The 19,864-nt window shown below is 32.3% G+C and overlaps 1 protein-coding gene across 6 annotated transcripts in view; it reads right to left on the bottom strand.

Moving 5' to 3' along the window:
- The window catches only part of ICE2 (interactor of little elongation complex ELL subunit 2), a 50,272-nt gene that overhangs the window by 24,283 nt on the left and 6,125 nt on the right, over positions 1 to 19,864 (bottom strand). For 4 of the 6 annotated variants that reach the window (XM_025038854.1, XM_006920301.3, XM_025038856.1 and 1 more), the window contains 6 exons: positions 17,245 to 17,506; positions 16,222 to 16,341; positions 4,529 to 4,666; positions 3,818 to 3,934; positions 3,493 to 3,652; positions 2,330 to 2,511 (listed from right to left, as the gene is read on the bottom strand). In XM_025038854.1, the coding sequence (XP_024894622.1) occupies positions 2,330 to 2,511; positions 3,493 to 3,652; positions 3,818 to 3,934; positions 4,529 to 4,666; positions 16,222 to 16,341; positions 17,245 to 17,506 (979 nt within the window). The remainder of the gene's footprint in view (positions 1 to 2,329; positions 2,512 to 3,492; positions 3,653 to 3,817; positions 3,935 to 4,528; positions 4,667 to 16,221; positions 16,342 to 17,244; positions 17,507 to 19,864) is intronic. The other 2 variants (XM_025038858.1, XM_025038857.1) reach the window with 1 other exon arrangement.

Here is a 19,864-nt window from a genome sequence, read left to right as displayed (position 1 = left end):
GGCTTCCATTGTTGTTGAGAAGTTATTTGTTAATCTAACTCTCAGTCCTGCATAGGTAATGTGCCTTTTGTTTCTCTGATAGCTTTTAAGTTTATTCTTTGTCTTCAAGTATTGACTTAGTCCCACTGTCTGTTTTACACCATCCTTCTGGGTGCAAATATACACATGTTAAGACATTCTCATTATATCCTCTGTATCTCTTGCCCTACTCTCCATATTTTCTTCTTCTTGTCTGTTCATTATGGATAGTCTTTTCAGACTGATCTTTCAGTTTCTTTCTTTTCAGCTTTATTTAATGTCCTAATAACTCCATTTACAGAATTTTAAACTGTGTTTACTATATTTTTTAGTTTTAAAAATTTTATTTAGTTATTTTTCAAATCTGTTCTCTTTTAAAAGTTTCCAGGTCCTCACTGAAGTTTTCAAGCAATAATTTCCTTGACTGTTGTATAATTAAATAGAGTTGACTAAGAGTTTGTGATTAATAATTCTAAGATCTATTTATGTGAGTATTTCTTTGGTCACTGTTTCTGATGGTCTCTTCCTGTGTCTAGTTACATTGAAATGTTTTCTGGATGCTATATTTTAAAAGGTTATTTGTAGAAACAATTTGAGGCTCAAAATGACATTATGTTCCTTTAAGAATTATTTTCATTTGCTTTTGCTAGGTGTCTAGAGACACTAGTAATCCAAAAGCATCTGAATACAAGTTCAAGGTCTGAAAACTCAGGCTACCATCACTGAGAAAACTGATTTATTTCTAGTTCACCTTTACTCTTGGACCCCTGCATGGTCTAAGCCTTTCATGGAAAACTGAACTATGACTTTTGTCCCCCTAGGCCTGTGATGTTGCCAAAAGCACAGCTCATTTTGTTTTGCCTCTTCAGAACTGGCAGATACCAACCGGGTCAAAAATAATCCGAAGAGACAGACTAACCTCCCTGGATTCTGGTTTTCTCAGGTATCTCAACCCTGTAAATCCTGTCTTGTTAGCTCTTTGATGATTTTAAGAAAGAACTTTTAATATTTTGTCCAGCTTTTTATTTGTTATCAGTAATGAGAAAGGTCCAAATAACCTGATCTGCCATTAATAAAAGGAGTTACTCTGTCAATTTTCATCCCTTTTAACTACTTCATGTTTCTTCGTAACACTTGTTACTTTCTGACATTCGCCTCACATTAATACAAGTTTTAGGTAGATTTAAAAATGTAAAAAAAGAAAAAGTTGAAAGTGCTCTACAATCTATAAACTATAAAAATATTAAAAGGCAAATGGCAGAGAAAAACATAAACATATAAAAGACAAAAGGCCAATATCCTTAAAATAATATGAGCTCTTAGGCATTAATAAGAAAAATGTTTTTTCTATTTTATTAACTTTGTTTGCTCTCTCACTTTATTCAAGTCTCTGCTTGTATTTCCTGTCTTTAGAAAATCCTCTTGACCATGAAACTAAGTCTAATTCCCATCTCTTTCCCCTTAACCTACTCTATTTTTCTGCATAGCATTTATTACTACCTGCTTTTTTTGCTATTGTTTTGTTAACTATCGGTGCCCTCTGCCACTAATCTAAGCTCCAAGAGAAAAGAGACTATTTTTATTCAGTACTGCATCCTCAGTGCATAGAATAGTATCTGTTCAATAAATATTTGTGGAATAAATGAGAAAGTTTTGTATAAAGAGAATGTCTTACTTTTATAAACATGGAAAAATATTTCTAAATACACAAAATAATAATGCTAAGCATTATTCTAAATACTCTACATGTATTAACTCATTTAATTCCAAAGAATCCTATGAGGTAATATCGTGATACTCATTTTACAGATGAGCAAACCAGACACAGAGAGATTATGTGGCTTGCTTAAGGTCACAAAGCTAAGTCCACTGAAAAAGATTAACAATCTGGCCAAATATATTTTGTACCAATTAAACCCATCTGTTCCTTTTCATACTTACAGATTCTTAAATGTGAATGAGACCAATTAAATAAAACCACCACCACAATTACCACCATCAATGACTGAGTTTTTAGTACATACATACCAATGACTATGCTCAGCACTTTACATATAATATCAAACTTAATGCTTACATCAAACTTGTGAAGTAGGTATTATCACCTTTCTTTTACAAAAAGAGAAAAAACTCAAGCTGAAGGAAGTTTAATTAGTTGCCTAAAGTCTAGCTTGACCTGGAGTTCAATTTTAAGTTTCAATCTAAAGTCTAGATTTTTAACTACTAAATTTAGAGACTTGCAATAAAACTTTAGGCTTCAAGAGAATAAACAAATACATTCCCTTAAGAAAAAAAGAAAAGCATTACATACATCCATTTCAGATATATAATCTTCTGGTTTGTCCATAAACACTGCAGAGACTGGAACAGCTGTATTTTTGGACATCATGAATTTTAAAGGAACTTCATGGAAGATTTGATTTCTCTCTCTCATTGTCATTTTCTTTTGTGGAAGTGGTGAATTAACATAAATTACTTTAACTGGTTTTGAACCTTAAAACAGAAACAGAAGGGGGTGATTAGTTTCTAGCAGTTATACAAAAAAACAAAACAAAGCCAAAAAACAAAAAAAAACGGTATATGACAAAAGGATCACTAAACAAAGACATAGGATAGAAAAGTAGTAGCACAAGTCCAGTACATTTGCCACCCTTGAATTGGAAAGTGTTTCAAGTCCCTTAGAGATCTAAAGGGCAAGAAAATCTGGCCAAAAAAAAAAAAAAAAAAAATTCTCTTTCTAATATTTTAAAAAAAGATTTTCTACTTTTTATTGTTATACTTTTACTGTCATTGTTACTCAGTTCTTATAGGGTTACACTTTCGAAAAGTGATGAAATTTTTACCACAGAGAATATGTAACATTTTACTCTAATTTGTAGTTGTGCTTCATTAGACATAGTTCTTCATATACTAATGTTGTTACATATAATAATTCCAGAAGACATGAAAATATTATTACGTATGAACCAAAATATAAGGGGAGTAACCTTTTGTACAGAGAAATTTACATGCAAATATTAATTTTACTGTCAACAGTGAGACTATCTTATGCTAAGAATAGACCTATTTTAATTCTGAATTCCAATAATGGACAAGTAAATAAGTCCTGGAAACTCACCCATGTGAGGTTGTCTAATAAAGTATTGCATTCCTTTAATTTCATTGAAAGACAGAACCTCACCATTTCATGTATTTTTGGCCACCCTAAATCATAATTATTTCTCTACCTCTCACTGCCCCAAACATGAATATACGTTCTACAGATCTAATAGCTCATTTACTTATAAGTGTCAATTCCACAGTAGCATTACATATTTAAAAGTTATACTGAATGTAAATGTCAAACTTACATCCTCTATAAATCAAAACTCAGATTTCTGTATTTGATAAATGACCGCCTATGTTTAGATAGCTCAAATAGAACCATTTCAACTCCTCTGTTAAAAGCATTAACTGACATGGCAAATCACAAACCTGCAACAGGTATTACTTTAATACACACTGGAATTTCCCACTGTTCCTTGTAGTCTGGTCCATGATTATTTAATAAGGCAAATAATGATTGACTAGTTAGAATTATTTGAGGGTGATATCTGGAAACAAGCTTCTCTGCATTTGGATCTTTACTAATATCCTGAAAAACAACATATAACTTGTTACTTGATTATACTTATTGGAAATTTCTTTAATAAACAAAAGAGAGAAATTCAGGAAAGGGACTTTAGAACAATCATATTATGTGTATTTTATGAGGTGCAGAAGATTACTTAGGAAGATCCCAAACCACCTTCCTACTTACATAATGCATAGCTGCAGTTGTTTGTTCCAGTGTCTCAATGGTAGATATGCTATCTTTGGAGAGTTGCAACTTTGCAGGCATTGAGGGAAATACTGTTTTCACATATTTTACACTTCCCTACATAAGAAAAAAGAAATGTTTTATTGTTAAAATATTGATGTATTTTTTCTCTAAGTATCCTTTTGTTACATGAAACTTTTTAACTTAAAGTTTTTCATACTACTAAATGCAAATGTCAAATTTAGAGCCATCTTAAGATATTCATCTTTTTGCTTGATGGCTGACATACATATTATTTAAAAAGGGTCCAACACCAGGGTGCTGTGGAATATTCACTGCAACTTTAAATTCTAACTTTTCATTTTTTTGTGGTACAAATCATCACAGTGTATAGTAGGATCTCTAAAATATCTTCTCTATGCACACTTCCTTCCAATACAATTGCAAGTAAAATCCCTTAAAAAAGGGGGGAGTTTCTTGCTTGTATTCAGAAACATTAAGAAAGATGGAAATTAAGAAATAAAGTTGGTAGTGACATTTTTTAAAAAAAATCAAGTATTGGTAGCCATAAAATAAAGAGGGACACATTTGCATTGCATATTTTAAAAGTTATCTCATTATTGTTCAAAATTTACACGTAAATATTGTCTCTGTGAAATAGATAACGTTCTAGACAAAAATAAGTATATACTTTCATATGGTAAACTTTACCAGTGCAAGAAGAGTTTTTTCTAATTTTAATCCCATCTCTATTCTGAATGGAAAGAATCCCATTAAACTGGTGACTTCATGGAGAGTATAGAATTCTGGATACTTTTTCACTTGGTCAATGCAAGTTCTTAAAATTTTCTAGGAAATAAAAACCAAGAAAAATTCATATGTATTGTACTTCTCTAATAATGCAATAAAAATAATTTAGTTATATGTGACTATAATCATTCATTTCAAATATTAACCTTATTTCATTAAACTTCTAACAATCCAGGCATATTATATATATGCCTTATTTGATTAACTCTCTTACTTTTCATAACAACTCTTTTTAACCTAATTTTGTAAAATATTGATATTTAATAATACTAAAATTAGCAATCATATTAAAATTTAAAATTAAACAGAGAAGACACATCATATTTTCTATGCTATTTCAGAACTGTCAAGGAAGTAAAGTTACATGGAAATTTCAACACACTTTACTGCAATAAAAGCAGTTACATGAATGGTTAGAAATAAATAAGTTTAATATCCTAAAAAGATATCCGAGTGCAAGGCATTAACAAAATAGTTATTTGAAGGGTCATTCTAATCTACAATCTAAAAAATAAATGAGAAATGTTGTAACTAATTCAAATATGGAGTATTTCTCTTCTCTCCAAACTGCTTCAAAATATTAATAACTCACTAGGAAATATAATCAGGAAGGAAGGAAAATTCACAGCATTAGCCAAGGAGAATATGCCACTGGTGATAACATGTAAATAACTCAAAGAAGCACAGCGGTTTTGGGTGGGGGTAAGTGGGAGGTTATAATTTTAAAAACACAGATATTATCTTCTAAGTATTTTTTCTTCTTGTCAAAGAATCTAATCTGAAACTTTTGGAATATATTTTACATCACAAAGGCTTTTAGCAATAAGCCTATCTTTACACTATACCTATGTCCCTTATCCCTTCAGACATTTATAAAATGTGTTGTTACAAATCAATAACTTTACTACAGTATGTCTTTTCATCTATAGTTTCATTATTTTCTTCTTGGCTTCTTTAATCCTCACTCCCAGCTATCTTTCACATTTTCCCTCCCTGTTCATGCTTTTTAATACTGCTCTTAAGTTTTAATTCAGGATATTACTTGCAATTAATACAGATGTGGTTTAACATGGAAAAGTACTGTTTTCAGACACCCTGGTTAACTGCGAGCTCACATCAGCCTAATATCTTTGTTCATTTATAAAGTTAACTTTCATCCCTGACATTCCTGCCCTATGGCAGTTATTGCAAGAATCTAAGTGTGAAAAGGAAAGTAATATATAAGAACTATATGACAGAGACTAAACTGGTTAGAGATTTACTGGCATATCTTTCTTGGTAAAACTCTGCTCAGTTACAGTGCTTATAACTGAATTTTGCTTCAGTAATTATGGCGAGAGAGGGTCAAAGGAAAATCTAAGACATTTTCATACCTATATTCAGATATATATTATTAAAGTATTTCACAACTGGTAGGTATTAAGCAACTAAGGGATCATTATTTGGTATATTTAATAGAAAAGGTTTTTAACTAATAATTTGTCTTTGAAAAACAGCTAAGAGGGAACAAGGCTAAGATTCAGGCTGTTAGCCATCATCCACTTCCTCAATGTTATTTAACAACAGAAATATCTTGGAAGTTAAATAGACCAAAAACACATTCATGGACACAATATAGATCTATCATTACAAAGAAAGGTAAAAATGAGTAAGCTCCCTAAATTTTTTTTTGTGGGGGGGAAGAAAAAAAGAAAATGGTATCATATGTATTTGAAACTTGAAAATTTAATAGATATTATGTCTGGCAGTAGGATAGAATAAGTACTTTGAGGAGCACTCATCCAAATAACACTAGATCCTGGATAAATTACAACAACTCTTATACATTGCTGGGCAAGGAGAATCTCCAAGACCATAAATTAATATATAAAGCCCAAATACCTAGAGTGAGGAGAAACAGGAGCAGTGAACAGTAAGAAAACCCACGAAAGGTGAGGTAGCTTGAGGTCAAATGCCTCAACCAGTTCTGAAATCAGAGAGGGAACTGAACACAAGACTCCTACAATTAAACCTTGAAAAGTGGAGATTTGACCAAGTACTTGTACAAATCTCTAGGTATTTGTACACCACGTTTGATGGATAAAGAAAATGCCATCTGCATACACTGGAATATTTATTCAGCCTTAAAAGTGGAGGAAATTCAGACACATACTATAAAGTAGATAAATCTTGGAAATATGCTAAGTAAAATAAGCCAGTCACAAAAAGACAAATACAATGATTTCACTTATATACCTAGAGTAGACAAATTCAGAGACAGAAAGTAGGGTGGTTGAATAACTCCCCCCTCCCATCAGTTGGTATTACAATAAAAAATATATATTTGGTTTTAATGAGTGTTACAATAAAAAAATATATATTTGGTTTTTGTTCCTGGTTCCTGACACACACCTCCTAAAACCCCTGGAATCTCTTGAGTGATCTTTTGTATATTAATGAGATGACCAGTGGCCCCTAGTTATCTTTAGGAGGGGAGATGGTTGCCAGAACAACCAAGGCATGATGAGATGGTTGGAAATTTTAGCTCCACTTTCTGACCTCCAGGGAGGGAAGGGGGCTGAATATTGAGTTAATTGCCAATAGCCAAAGATTTAATCAACCACGTCAACAAAATAAAGCATCAACAAAACTCCCTAAACAATGGCATTCAGAGATTTTCCTGGTTGGTGCACCACAGAGATGCTAGAAGGGTGGTATGCCTGGAGAGGGCATGCCTTGTCCTAGCATCTTTCATCTGGCTGTTCCTGAGTTGTATCCTTTATAATAAATGAAGAAGTAAAGCACTTTCATGAGTCTGTGAGCCAATCTAACAAATTGAGCCAGAGGAGGGGGTAATGGGCATCCTAGGCTTAATGTCTGGAGAGCTGGAGAACTGGTTTGTGTGAGTGAAAGAAAACCCACATATTTGGTGTCAGAAGTGTTGAGTAGTAACAGTTCAGAAATGAGTATAAAATTTCAGGATGAGTTTTTTTGCAAGATGAGTTCAAGAGATTGGCTGTAGGACAATATGAATGTACTTAATACTACTGAACTTCACATTTAAAAATGGTTAAGAAGATAAATTTTGTTATGTGTATTAAAAGTAAATTTCTTAAAAAGAGAGGGTAATTCTTTTTGTATTTCATTTATTGATTTACTGATAAGAGAAGATTAGACTTACTTTCTTCAGTTTCCAAGCACATTTTCATTTTTAAAAGATCCCAGTATGTAGCTTAAAGGTTAATGTTTTGTTTGTCACCTGGGTTATTTATGCATTGGTGGTCCGGGCAGCTGAAAGTTATGACCATGGCCACCATTTCCTCTTGAGGAAAAGTAAAAACCAGGAGATGTAATAAAGATTTGCTTTTCTTATGAAATAAAACATTCTAGAAAGAAAGTCAGCTTTATAGCTGTTCTTAAAGTCATTCCATTTCACAGGGTGGACTATTTATTTGCACGCAGGAGGCAGAAGTGCCTATAGTAAGAACAGGACTTGACATCTATGACCCACCACAATTTGGCTTCGGTCAAACTTTCCAGTCTTATCTCCTATTACTTAACTTTCCAAACCTGGTGAATAGGTCAAAATGGACATCTGCTATTTCCTATATGATTTAAAAAAAAATTTTATATTAGTTTCAGCTATACAATACAATGGCTAGACATTTATATAATTTATGAAGTGATCCCTTCAGTTACTCTATACCCATCTGGCACTACACACAGCCATTACAATACTGACTATATTCCGTATGCTGTATTCTATATCCTCATGACTGTTCTGTAACTACTAACTTGTACTTCTTCATTCTTTCACCTTTTCACCCAGCCCTCAACTATGTTCCCCTCTGGCAATCACCAAGTTTGTTACCTGTATATGTAAGTTGTATGAGTCTGTTTTTGTTTAGTTTGTTTCTTTTTTCCTTAGATTCTGCATATAAGTGAAATCATATGGTATTTATCTTTCTCTAATACCCTCTAGGTTCATCTATATTGTTATAAAAGGTAAGATTTCATTTTATGGCTGAGGACTATTCCATTGTATATATGTACCATAACTTTTTTATCCAATTGTCTATTGCTGGGCACTTAGGTTGCTTCCATATCTTGGCTATTGTGAACAGTGCTGCAGTGAACATAGATCTTTATGAATTAGCGTTTTGGTTTTCTTTGGATAAATTCGTTAAGATCTACATATCCCTATGTTTACTGCAGTTGATGGTTTCCTTTGCTGTGCAAAAGCTTTTTAGTTTGATGTAGTCTCATTTATTTTCTTTTGTTTCCCTTCTTTGAGATGTATTAGAAAAAAATTACTAATAGCAGTGTAAGAGTTTACTGCCTATGTTTTCTTCAGAAGTTTTATGATTTCTGGTCTTACATTTAAGTCTTTAATCTATTTTAACTTTATTCTTGTATGTGGTATAAGAAGGTGGTCCAGTTTTATTTTTTTGCATGTATCCATCCAGTTTTCCCAACACCATTTGCTGAAGACCCTCTTAATCCATTGTATATTCTTGCCTCCTTTGTCATAGATTAAATGACCATATTGGCATGGATTTATTTCTGGGCTCTCTATTCTGTTTCATTGATCTATGTGTCTGTTTTTATGCCAGTACCGTGCTGTTTTGATTACCATAGGCTTGGAGTATAGTTTGATATCAGGTAGTGTTATATCTCTAACTTTGTTCTTCTTTCTCAAGATTGATGTGGCTATACGGGATCTTTTATGGTTGAGAAGGTAATTCTGACACACACTACATAATAATAATGGTTGAACTTTGAAGAAATTGTGTTAAATGTAATAAGCCAATCGCGAAAGGACAATTATTGTTGCATTCTTCCAGTCTCGTTTTTAAAAGAATAAGTCCCAAGCCCTACAAATAGCTTGTACTGAACTTTCATATTTGAATTAAAGATTGCTAAACATGAAAAAAAAGTCAATGCCCTTAAAAGAAGTTAAACAAATTTAGAAAAAGACAAATAGAAATCACAAACAAGTCCATATACCTCAATTATCATAATAAATATAAACAACAAACCTTTCTAATTAAAAGACAAAAAGGATGGTTAAATTCAGAGAGATAGAAAGTAGAATGGTGGTCCCCCAGGGCTGAGGAAGGGAGAATGATGAATTATTACTTAATGGGTTTAGAGTTTCACTTTGGAGAGATGAAAAAGTTCTGGATATGGATGGTGAAAATACACTTGCAACAGTGCGAAAATATTTAATGCCATTGAACTGTCCTCAAAAATGGTCTAAATTGTAAATTTTACATTATGTATATTTTACCACAATAAAAGAGAAACTTGAAGACAGACTGAGGTCTAACCTAGGAAATTTGGGAATCCCAGAGTTGAGAAAATGAAGGAGAAGCAATATTTGAAAGTGGCTCAGAATTTTCTACAATTGATGAAGAATATGAATTCACAGATATAAGAAATACAATGAATCAAGTAGGATTAAAAAAAAAAAAAGAAGCAAGCACATTGTAATCCAACTATAAAACACCAAAAAATAAAGAGTGGTCAGAGAGAAAAGGCAGTTCCTTAAAAGATATAACAATTAAATAGACGACATACTTTTTAATAGCAATAACAAGAGCCAGAACAAGAATTATATCTTCAAATGTTGAGACATAAAACAAACTGTCAATTTAGAATTATGTGTAGCGTAAAATTATCTTGCTAGAATGAAAACAAAATAAAAATGTTTCCAGATAAACAAAAGAGATCGCTGATCATCAACAGATGTTCATCAAAGGGCCATCTAGAATATATAGCATTTTAGAAATAATGAAGAGGATCTTAGAATGTAGATTTGGGAAAAAAATAGAAAGACAAAAAAAATTTTCAAAATTTATAAATTAAAACAAACATTGTCCATATAAAATAATAATGTAGGCAGGTTTTTTTTTTTTTTAAAGAGACAGCATTAAAACAACAATATCAGTCAGGAGGGATGTGATGAGTCAAATGCTCTACGGTCTCATGTAGTTTAATGGGGGAGGGGGAAGTCAATGCCCTTAAAGAAGTTAAAGAAATTTAGAAAAAGACAAATAGAAACCACAAACAAGTCCATATATCTCAATTATCATAATAAATATAAACGACAAAACTTTCTAATTAAAAGACAAAAAAGATGGTCAGATTTTTTTTAAAAAGAAACGCAATCTAGCTAAACACTATTTTAGGAGATATTTGTAAACTACAAGTTCTATAGATTCAAAGCAATCCAAACTAAAAACCTGTTTTCTTTTTTGTAGGTTGTGAAAAGTAAAAGAGGGGTTGTATTTTCAGAGATTGAAAGAACCGACCTTTTAATATTTACTCATTACTGGGGAGAGGTCATCCCCCAAATCACCCCCAAAATCATATGGTTTTAAAGTCCCATTTCTGATTCAATGCAATTCCTATCACAATCCCTATCACAATTTCCAAGTCAACCGTAAAATTTATATGGAAATGCAAGGGACCCAGAAGAGCCAAAACAATCCTTAAAAAAAAAAAAAAAAAAAAAAGAACAAAGTTGCTTCCACTACAGGGTTTCAAAACTTCCTACAAGACTAAGTGGTATTGGCATAGTCAGATATATAGATTAATGCAACAGAATTGAGTCAGGAAATTGACTCACATATCGATGGTAACAAGGTAATTCAATAAGGGAGAAAATAGCTTTCTCAATCAATAGTGCTAAGCAGTTTCTCAATATTGACATTATTGACCAGATAATTCTTTGTGGTGGGGGCTGTCCTGTACGTTGCAGAATACTTAGCAACGTCCTTGGCTCTACCCACTAGATGCCACAAACACTCCCTCCTCAGCTGTGGGAACCAAAAATGTCTCCAGACATTACCAAATGTCCATTGGTAGGCAAAATTACTCTTAGTTGAAAATCACTATGCTAGAACATTAGATATCCATATGAAGGAAAATGAATTTTGATTCAAACCTCACATTTGCACAAAAAATTAACTTGAACATGGGCATTCACGTAAAAGTTAAAATCATAAAATCTCTAAATCAAGGTTTTTCTACAGAAGCACTACTGACAGTTTGAGATAGATGATTCTTTGCTGTGGGAGATGTCCTGTGCACTGCAGGATGTTTAGTGGTACCACTGGCGTCTAGCCAGTAAATACCAGTAACATTCTGTCAGTTGTGACAACCAAAAATGTCTCCATACATTGATAAAGTCTCCTGGGTGTGGGGTGGAGAGGGACTGGCACAGCAGGGGTAAAGTAAAAGTGACCCCAGATGAAAAATCACTTGGGGTCAGCAAATATTTCCATGCTAGAACACATAAAAGCACCAACTATAAAACATTTGAAACATTAAACTTCATTAAAATTGTTTTTTGAAATGCGGTTTAAAAAATTAAAAAGTGTGTCATAAACTGGGAGTAAACTACATATAACAGACTTGTATTCAGACTATATAAAGAACTTTCAAAACTCCAAAATATAAACCAATAAAATCAGCAAAAAAATTTTGACAGACATTTCACATAAGAATATATACAGAGCAGATCCAAAGAAGTTCAAGCATTGCTCATCAGGAAAACGGAAATTAAAACCATTATGGGTTGAATAAAATTTAAAAAGATTAACAATAATACTAAGTGCTAGTAAAAGGGTAGAGCAAGTGGAACTCATTGCTGGTGAGAATATAAAATGGTATACTTACTATAAAAAACAGTTTGGCAGTTTCTAATAAAATTTAACTACATTTGCCATAAGATTGAGAAATTTTATGTCTATTTACCCAAGAAAAATTAAAACATGTCCCCAAAAAAACCTGTACAAGAATGTTCATAGTGGTTTTATTCATAATTATCCCCAAATGGAAATGACACAAATGACCATCAACAGATGAATTTATAAACCAGTTTTGGTATAAGCATACAATAAAACAAAAAGGAATAAAAAAGGAACAAAGTATGGATACTTTCATCAATGTGGACGAATTTCAAAAAAATGCTGAATGAGAGAAGCCAGACACGAAACATTATATTAATTAAATTTGTATAGTTAAATGATTCAGGTTCTAGAAAAGATAAAATTTAGAGGGGGAACTTGTAAATTAAAAGAAACTTTTATCAAATAAAAGAAAAAACTTCCAACATATGTAACCCATAAAATTTTTGTATTTAGAATAGAGAAAGAATTCACACATATCAGTAAGATGGAAAATCCAGAATAAAGGGCAAACCTGAACAGTCGATTCACAAGAAATGAGCAATATGCCCATGAAAAGATACAGTCGTATTATGTATACCACCATATCCTCTAGATAGGTTAAAACTAAAGTGACTGTAAGTATCGATGTTGAGGACATGGAGCAACAAGACTCTCAAATGGAATAGATGAAATGTAAGTTGTACTACTACTTTGGAAAACAGTTTGACATTGTATACTACAGTTGACGAAGATATGCATACTCTATGACCTAACAATTCCATTCCTAGGTGTATATATATACCCAGTAAAAATGTGTGGCTGTGTGCACAAAGAAACAAGTATGAGAATTTTCATGGGGCATTGCTTTGAATAGCTTGAAAATTGAAACAAGCCAAATTTTGATCAACAGAATAAATTAGTTTATTCATAATGTACAGAAATGAAAATGAATGAACTACACACATCCATATGAATCTCACAAACATAATACTGAAAGGAAAAATTCTGTTCACATAAAAGAACAAAAGAATTCTACTCAAATAAAATTCAAAAACAGGCAATAGAGAAATCAAAGAACTACCAGAAAAAAAAAAAGCATGTAATAGTGATTATCTCTTTAAGGAAGGAGAATGTTATTATCTAGGAAAGATACAAAGGGGGTTTCTGGATTATTGGTAATGTTTTATTTCTTGACTTGGAAGAGAATTACATAGGTGTTCTTTGTTAAGTTGTATACAGTTGTTCTATATGCTTTTCCATAGGTACATTACATTTCATAACATAAAATTAAAATTTTAAAATAGTAAAAAAATTAGAAAAATACCAGTGAATCTTTGGGGTGGAAATATAAAATATAAATTAGAGAAAATGTGCTGCCACATCAATCTGGCTTTAAAAAGACAATGCTGATTGTTAGCTACCAAATAATGTACTCTGTTAAAAAGCATTTTTATATCAACTTAAATAATTATATTGATCACTTGAGCACTTACTGTATACCAGGCATTATTCTAATCACTGGGAACACTGTAGTGTACGAAACAGTGTTACTTATAGGCATTGTGGAGAAAGACAATAAACATACAAACAAAAAAATTGTAAAAGAAATATTGAGGGTGATGCTATCTCTTGGGGGAGGTAATTAGAAACATCCTCATTGATAGTTGGCACCTGAACAGAGGGAGACTTAAAGAAATCAAGGAACTAATCCATGTAGATATCTGAGGAACAGCTTGCCAGAAAGAAGGGAACAGCCAAAGGCCTTACGGCAGGACCATGATTGGAGTACTCAAGAAACACAAAGAGGCCACTAGGCAGGAGTGGAACAACTGGGAGGAGGATATGTAAAAGATGAAGCAGGCTGGCGGGTAGGGAAGGATGGGGGTGTGATCTTGTAGGACATTGCATAACTTTGTTAAGACTCTCTCGTCCTAAGACAAGAAGCGACATTAAACCAGTGAAAAGAAGGGATGTGATTTATGTTTTAAAACCATCACTCTGGTTCTTTAAAAGGCACTATTAAAACAGAAATAGCTACATTTCCACTTCCACATGGAAAAGTATGACTCTGTTTTGAATATATCATATTTATATTCAGAGAAAATAAAAATGGAATTCTTTCTTTAATTCAGAAGAATCATTCTTCTGGTTCATATTAACAAAATTTTACCTTAAAAAGTGTTTACCCTGTAGACTGGTGGTGGGAATGTAAATTGGTACAGTCACTATAGAGAACAGCATGGAGGGTTATCAAAATATTAAAGAATTGAGCTACCATATGATTCAGCAACCTCTCTTCTGGGTTTCCATCTCCAACATTTGAAAACACTTATTTGTAAAGATATATGTACCCCCATGTTTACTGTAGCATTATTCGCAATAGCCAAGACATGGAAACAACCTAAGCATCCTTCAATGGATGACTAGATAAAGATGATATGGTATATATACACAATAGAATATTACTCAGCCATTACAAAGATAAAATATTGCCATTTACAACAAGGATGAATCTTAAGAGTTTCATGCTAAGTGAAATAAGTCAGATGGAAAAGGACAAGAACTCCCATATGATTTCACTCATATGTGGGCTATAAAACCAAAAGCAACACAGTAACAAACAAAACAAGCTCACAGGTACAGACAACAGAATGGTGGTTACCAGAGGAAAAGGTGGATGGGAGAAGGATGAAGATGGTAAAGGTAGTCAAAGATATGGTGACAGAAGGAGACTAGACTTTGGATGGTGAACACATAATTAAGCACCCAGATGTTGTATTACAAAGTTGTACACCTGAAATGTATATATTATTAACCAATAAATTTAATTAGAAAGAATAAAAAAATAAATGTTTTAAAAAAAGGCAAAACTAATGCCCTCTGCTGTCCCAATTTATAGTGACCAGTTTTTTTTAATTGTGGTAAAACACACATAAAACTTACCATTTTAACCATTCTGAAGTGTAGAGTTCAAGAGTGTTGAGTGTATTACATTGCTGTGTATAGTGACTAGTTTTAAAGGCTTAAAAAAAAATCCAGGCTGGTGTTGGTGTTTGTAGATTAACTTTACTACAATAATACAGTTTACCCTTGAACAACATGGGTTTGAACTGTGTAGGTCCATTTGCGTGCAAATGTTTTTCAATAAATACTGTAAATGTGTTTTCCCTTATGATTTTCTTAATAACATTTTCTTTAGCTTACTTTATTGTAAGAATATAGTATACAATACATATTACATAAAAAATATATGTTAATTGACTATTTATGTTATTGGTAAGGCTTCCAGTAAACAGTAGCCTATTACTATTACGTTTTGGGGGAGTTAATAGCTGTACCCAAATTTTCAACTGCACAGGAGAGTCAGCTCCCCTAATCCTGGAGTTGTTCAACAGTCAGCTGTATATATTAATAGTTATTATTTAAGTAGGGTACAAGGCAGAGTAATTTACATGCTTTGCTAATAAATGTACAGGTATGATTTATATCAAAAAATGAACTCATAGCTGAAATTTAACATTTGGTGGCTGGTATACATTACCATGAAGGTAATAAAAACAAATTAATGTTCTAAAAGACCATTCAGAGTTTTAGGGTCTACGATAAACTGCTTAAACACTCATTCTCTCTCAAGGGAAATCAGTGCATCAGATTAAACCATTCATGTGAGTAAAGTATAACTCTCAAACGCAGTAAGTAGTTGAATCATGAAAAGAAAAAAGCCCTAATATGAATATACTATAGTACATAATTTTGAAGTGTTAGTATAGTATTTCTATTATTTAAATACATGATGAATAAAAGATCTACATACAATTTAGTCTATAAATTGATAATATTGGTATTTCCATATGCTTTTGGCAGGATCATCACATATTTTAAAATGCTGCTATTGCCTATTACTTGGCAATTTAAGTAAATGTGATTTTTTTTTTTTACCTCTGTGAAGAGACGCCCATCATCAGAAAGCATATTATAATCCTGTGCACATTTCTTTGCAGAATTCTGTAAAAACTTTAGGAATTCAGTAACTTCTTCGCTCACGTGTTTTTTCATATCCTGGTTTTTAAAAAAGCAGACGTTTTGGCATAAGAAGCTTGGTCAAAAACAATCACTTCTCAGTCATTGCTCTAATAATTTGGACTTAAAGAATAATTAAAAATATCATATCCGAAGCAAAAATCACAAAGAAAAACCTAGTAAAAATTATTAAATAATGACAAACTTGTTATTAAAAACTCCTCAAAAACTGAAAAACAAATGACTAATACTACAATAAAATACTCTTAATTAACATTGAGAAAAGAACGAACACCTGAATGGAAAAATAAACAAACAAAATGAATAGGTAAATTACAAAAGAAAAGAAATGGCTTATAAACATATAACACTTGGGAAATGCTTATTTTCATTAGTAATCACTGTAAATTAATGTAAAACAAGGGATCACCATTACTTCCTTATTAAATTGGAGGCAAGAAAGGTGATGCCCACTATCAGTGATATAAACAAACTGTTTAAACTATTTGGAGAACAATTTACCTATGTGTAGGTACATACCAAAGCCTTAAAAACGTGTACAGTTTTTGATATCAGTTATATTTTTAAAGTTTTATGTTAAGGAAACAATTATAAATAAGAACAAAGTTTGCAACAATAATGTTCAGCATATCCTTTATATAGTCAAGAATTTGGAAACTACTTAAAATTTTAAACTGGTTCAATGACCCATGTAAGGCTCTATTGCCAGCACTTAAGATGAACTGGAATCATGCTCACAACTAGAGCAAAATGCCTGCACTGCAACAGAACCATCAAAAGAGCTAAAGCACCAATTTGTCAATTAAACTTAAATTTTTCCATTTTTGTTAATATGATTGCATCTAAAAACATAAAAGCAAATTTAAAGTATTTCTTGACTTTTAAATATTTTTTACTAAAGCTGGAGGACAGAATACATACCAAGTACTGCAAGTAGTCATTTTTATTTATTCCAACAGCTTTGGAATTTGTAGAAATTTTTGCGTATTTAACCAATAAATCCACATAACTCCTCTGCTCTCTCTGTGAGAAACGAGAGAAACGAGGATAAGGAACTCTTGGTTTTGGAAGAAGAACCATTCCAACTGTGGTTTTAACTTTTTCCTTTGCTTGAGTTGCTGAACTAACTGCCGGCTCATTTTCTACAGAATTTGCTGAGGCATTCAAATTTTCTCCTATACGTCTGGAAAAAAAAAAAATACAATTTACAAATATGTGCTTTTCACATGAAGATTACTATCATAGAACTTCATGATTCTTAATTACCAGGGAGAATATACCATGATTAACACAGTAAATTCTGAATTATTATCTTACTTTTGCCACCTGCATTTTGATGTTTAGCTATTCAGTATAAATTAAGTATTCTGCAGGATAGGATCACATTATAAGCTTACCTTCAATTATCTGATGGACAGGAAGAGGCATAATCCTTAGACAAGTCATTCAATTTGAAAGTGTTTCCCTTTACTGAAGAGGGATAAATCACTCTTCCAATTGCATATGCAGGTATTTCATGATTACACTTTATTACAATGCAAGTTGTTTAATGCTTAAATTCTTAAGATATATCCATTAATAGAGTGAACAAAAGCCACAAACAGTAGGATAAAATGAGGTCACAAGCCTGAAGTTAACAAATTCCCTGAGATTCTAAATTCTCTGGATTCCTCTTCTTTAATTATCTCAAGAATTAAAAAGAAAATTCCAACTTGCGTGCCATGTTTTACAGAATGGTGGTTTTAGAAAAGTTGTACAATCCTCTATCACTCATGTACACGGCTGAATCCACAGAAATGTCTTTATGTTTTGTATGGATGCAAAAGAGAAACCTTAGCATATTTATAATGAAATGCACTACAGGAGAAAGTAGTAAATGGCTAGAGAACCTGCTGTCATATTTGTTTATAAAATTACCTTACCACTCCAATTAAGGTATATGAATACAAATTTCTTATTTTGTTCATAATCTGTCTATTCCTGCTATTCAGTTGTTGTAATCTACATTTTTAATAAGTTGTTTTTAAAGTACACACACATACAACACACACTCTACATTTCCTTACCCTCCAAACTCTAATTTCTACCACATTAACGGATTCCTATTAATTTGGTTCCAAATTAAGCAACAATAATCCAAGAGGAAGGAAAGCTAATGAGAAAGATGGACATGTGCTGAATCAGTCTTCATTCCTCCATTCATTAATATTTACTGAGTTGACTAGTATGTATCAGCCCTATACTGGACACTGGAGATACAGCCAATGTTAAGCACAACACAATCTCTACTTTCTAGGACCTTATAATAGAGTGGATCAGACAAATGAATGGGGAAGGAAGAAAAGTAAATACATACATACACCAATACAATGTGATTATAGTGCTCTCAGGTTTCCAAAATGAACATATTAAATATGTGACTGAGAAGAATCCTAAGAACACTGAGATCAGGGATCAAAAGGGAGAAAGGGGAGGGGTAGGAATTATCCAGAGCTCTTGTTCTCAACTGTAACAGTATTAAGTCCCTCGGGGCATTTTGGAAGCCTGTGGCTGCATCTGGATTGTCACAAAAGGAATAAAATTAAAAGCATTTAGAAGTGAAGAACACTAAATGCCTGTAATATCCAGCGGTATCCTGCACAACTTTCAAAGGTCCCTTCAGGTTTTCTGTTATCATATACAAATAAGTCTGGTCTATTACTACTTATCCTAATAATATCTTTTATTCAATTTTTCTTATCATTCCCTCATGGTATAGTTTATCTCACTTCTTTTAAATCCAACCTTGTTCACTTTAACTGGTCTATCTACTTCATTATATCTTCTACTGTAATAGTATCTATGCACTTATATATTAAAATACATATTAGAATATAAAATATTTTTCTATTTCACATTTATGTGTCTAAGGCATTATTTCTAAATATAATGTCTGTGGCTATTATTGTCTATGAATTTCAATTCAGGCTAGTAAAGGAGGTGAAGTTTTGGCCTGATAAGGTTGAGAAGTATCAATTTAGATCTGTGTTTGGACAAAAAGTACGTTGAGCCTCCTCCAAAAGTAACAGTGATTTGTTTTAAATCCACTTTACAACACTAGAATTAATATGGTAAAAATTCCTAAAGTTTTGGAAAAAGACTTAGGGCCCCATAAAAAGCAAAAATATTCAAGCATTGTTTTAGAGCTAAACTATGGATAGAAAACTAATCAAGAGAGGAGATTAGTGAATGGGAAAAGAATTATGGAAATTAAAATAAGGATGCTTAGATTGGTTCTGAAAATAACACAGGTGAAAGAAGACATACTTAACAACTAAAGTTCCTCCAATAACTGTATAAAAATAAGCATATTTTAGGTTAACAAAATGAATATTAACTGCTGATCTTGGGAAAATGTATTATAGCAAATTGATTTCTCACTAGAAATGTCTTGAGAGCTATTCAAACCTAACAGTATTGTGTCCGCAACTCTTAACAATACTGCTTCACAGCTGTCTCTCTGAATATGAGAACATGTCTGTCCTTGTGGCACAAACTGGCA

This window comes from Pteropus alecto, unplaced genomic scaffold, assembly GCF_000325575.1.
Source record: "Pteropus alecto unplaced genomic scaffold, ASM32557v1 scaffold86, whole genome shotgun sequence".
Taxonomy (NCBI): Eukaryota; Metazoa; Chordata; class Mammalia; order Chiroptera; family Pteropodidae; genus Pteropus; species Pteropus alecto.
Note: the sequence above shows the minus strand (reverse complement) of the source record. Positions and strands in the feature narration are given on the sequence as shown.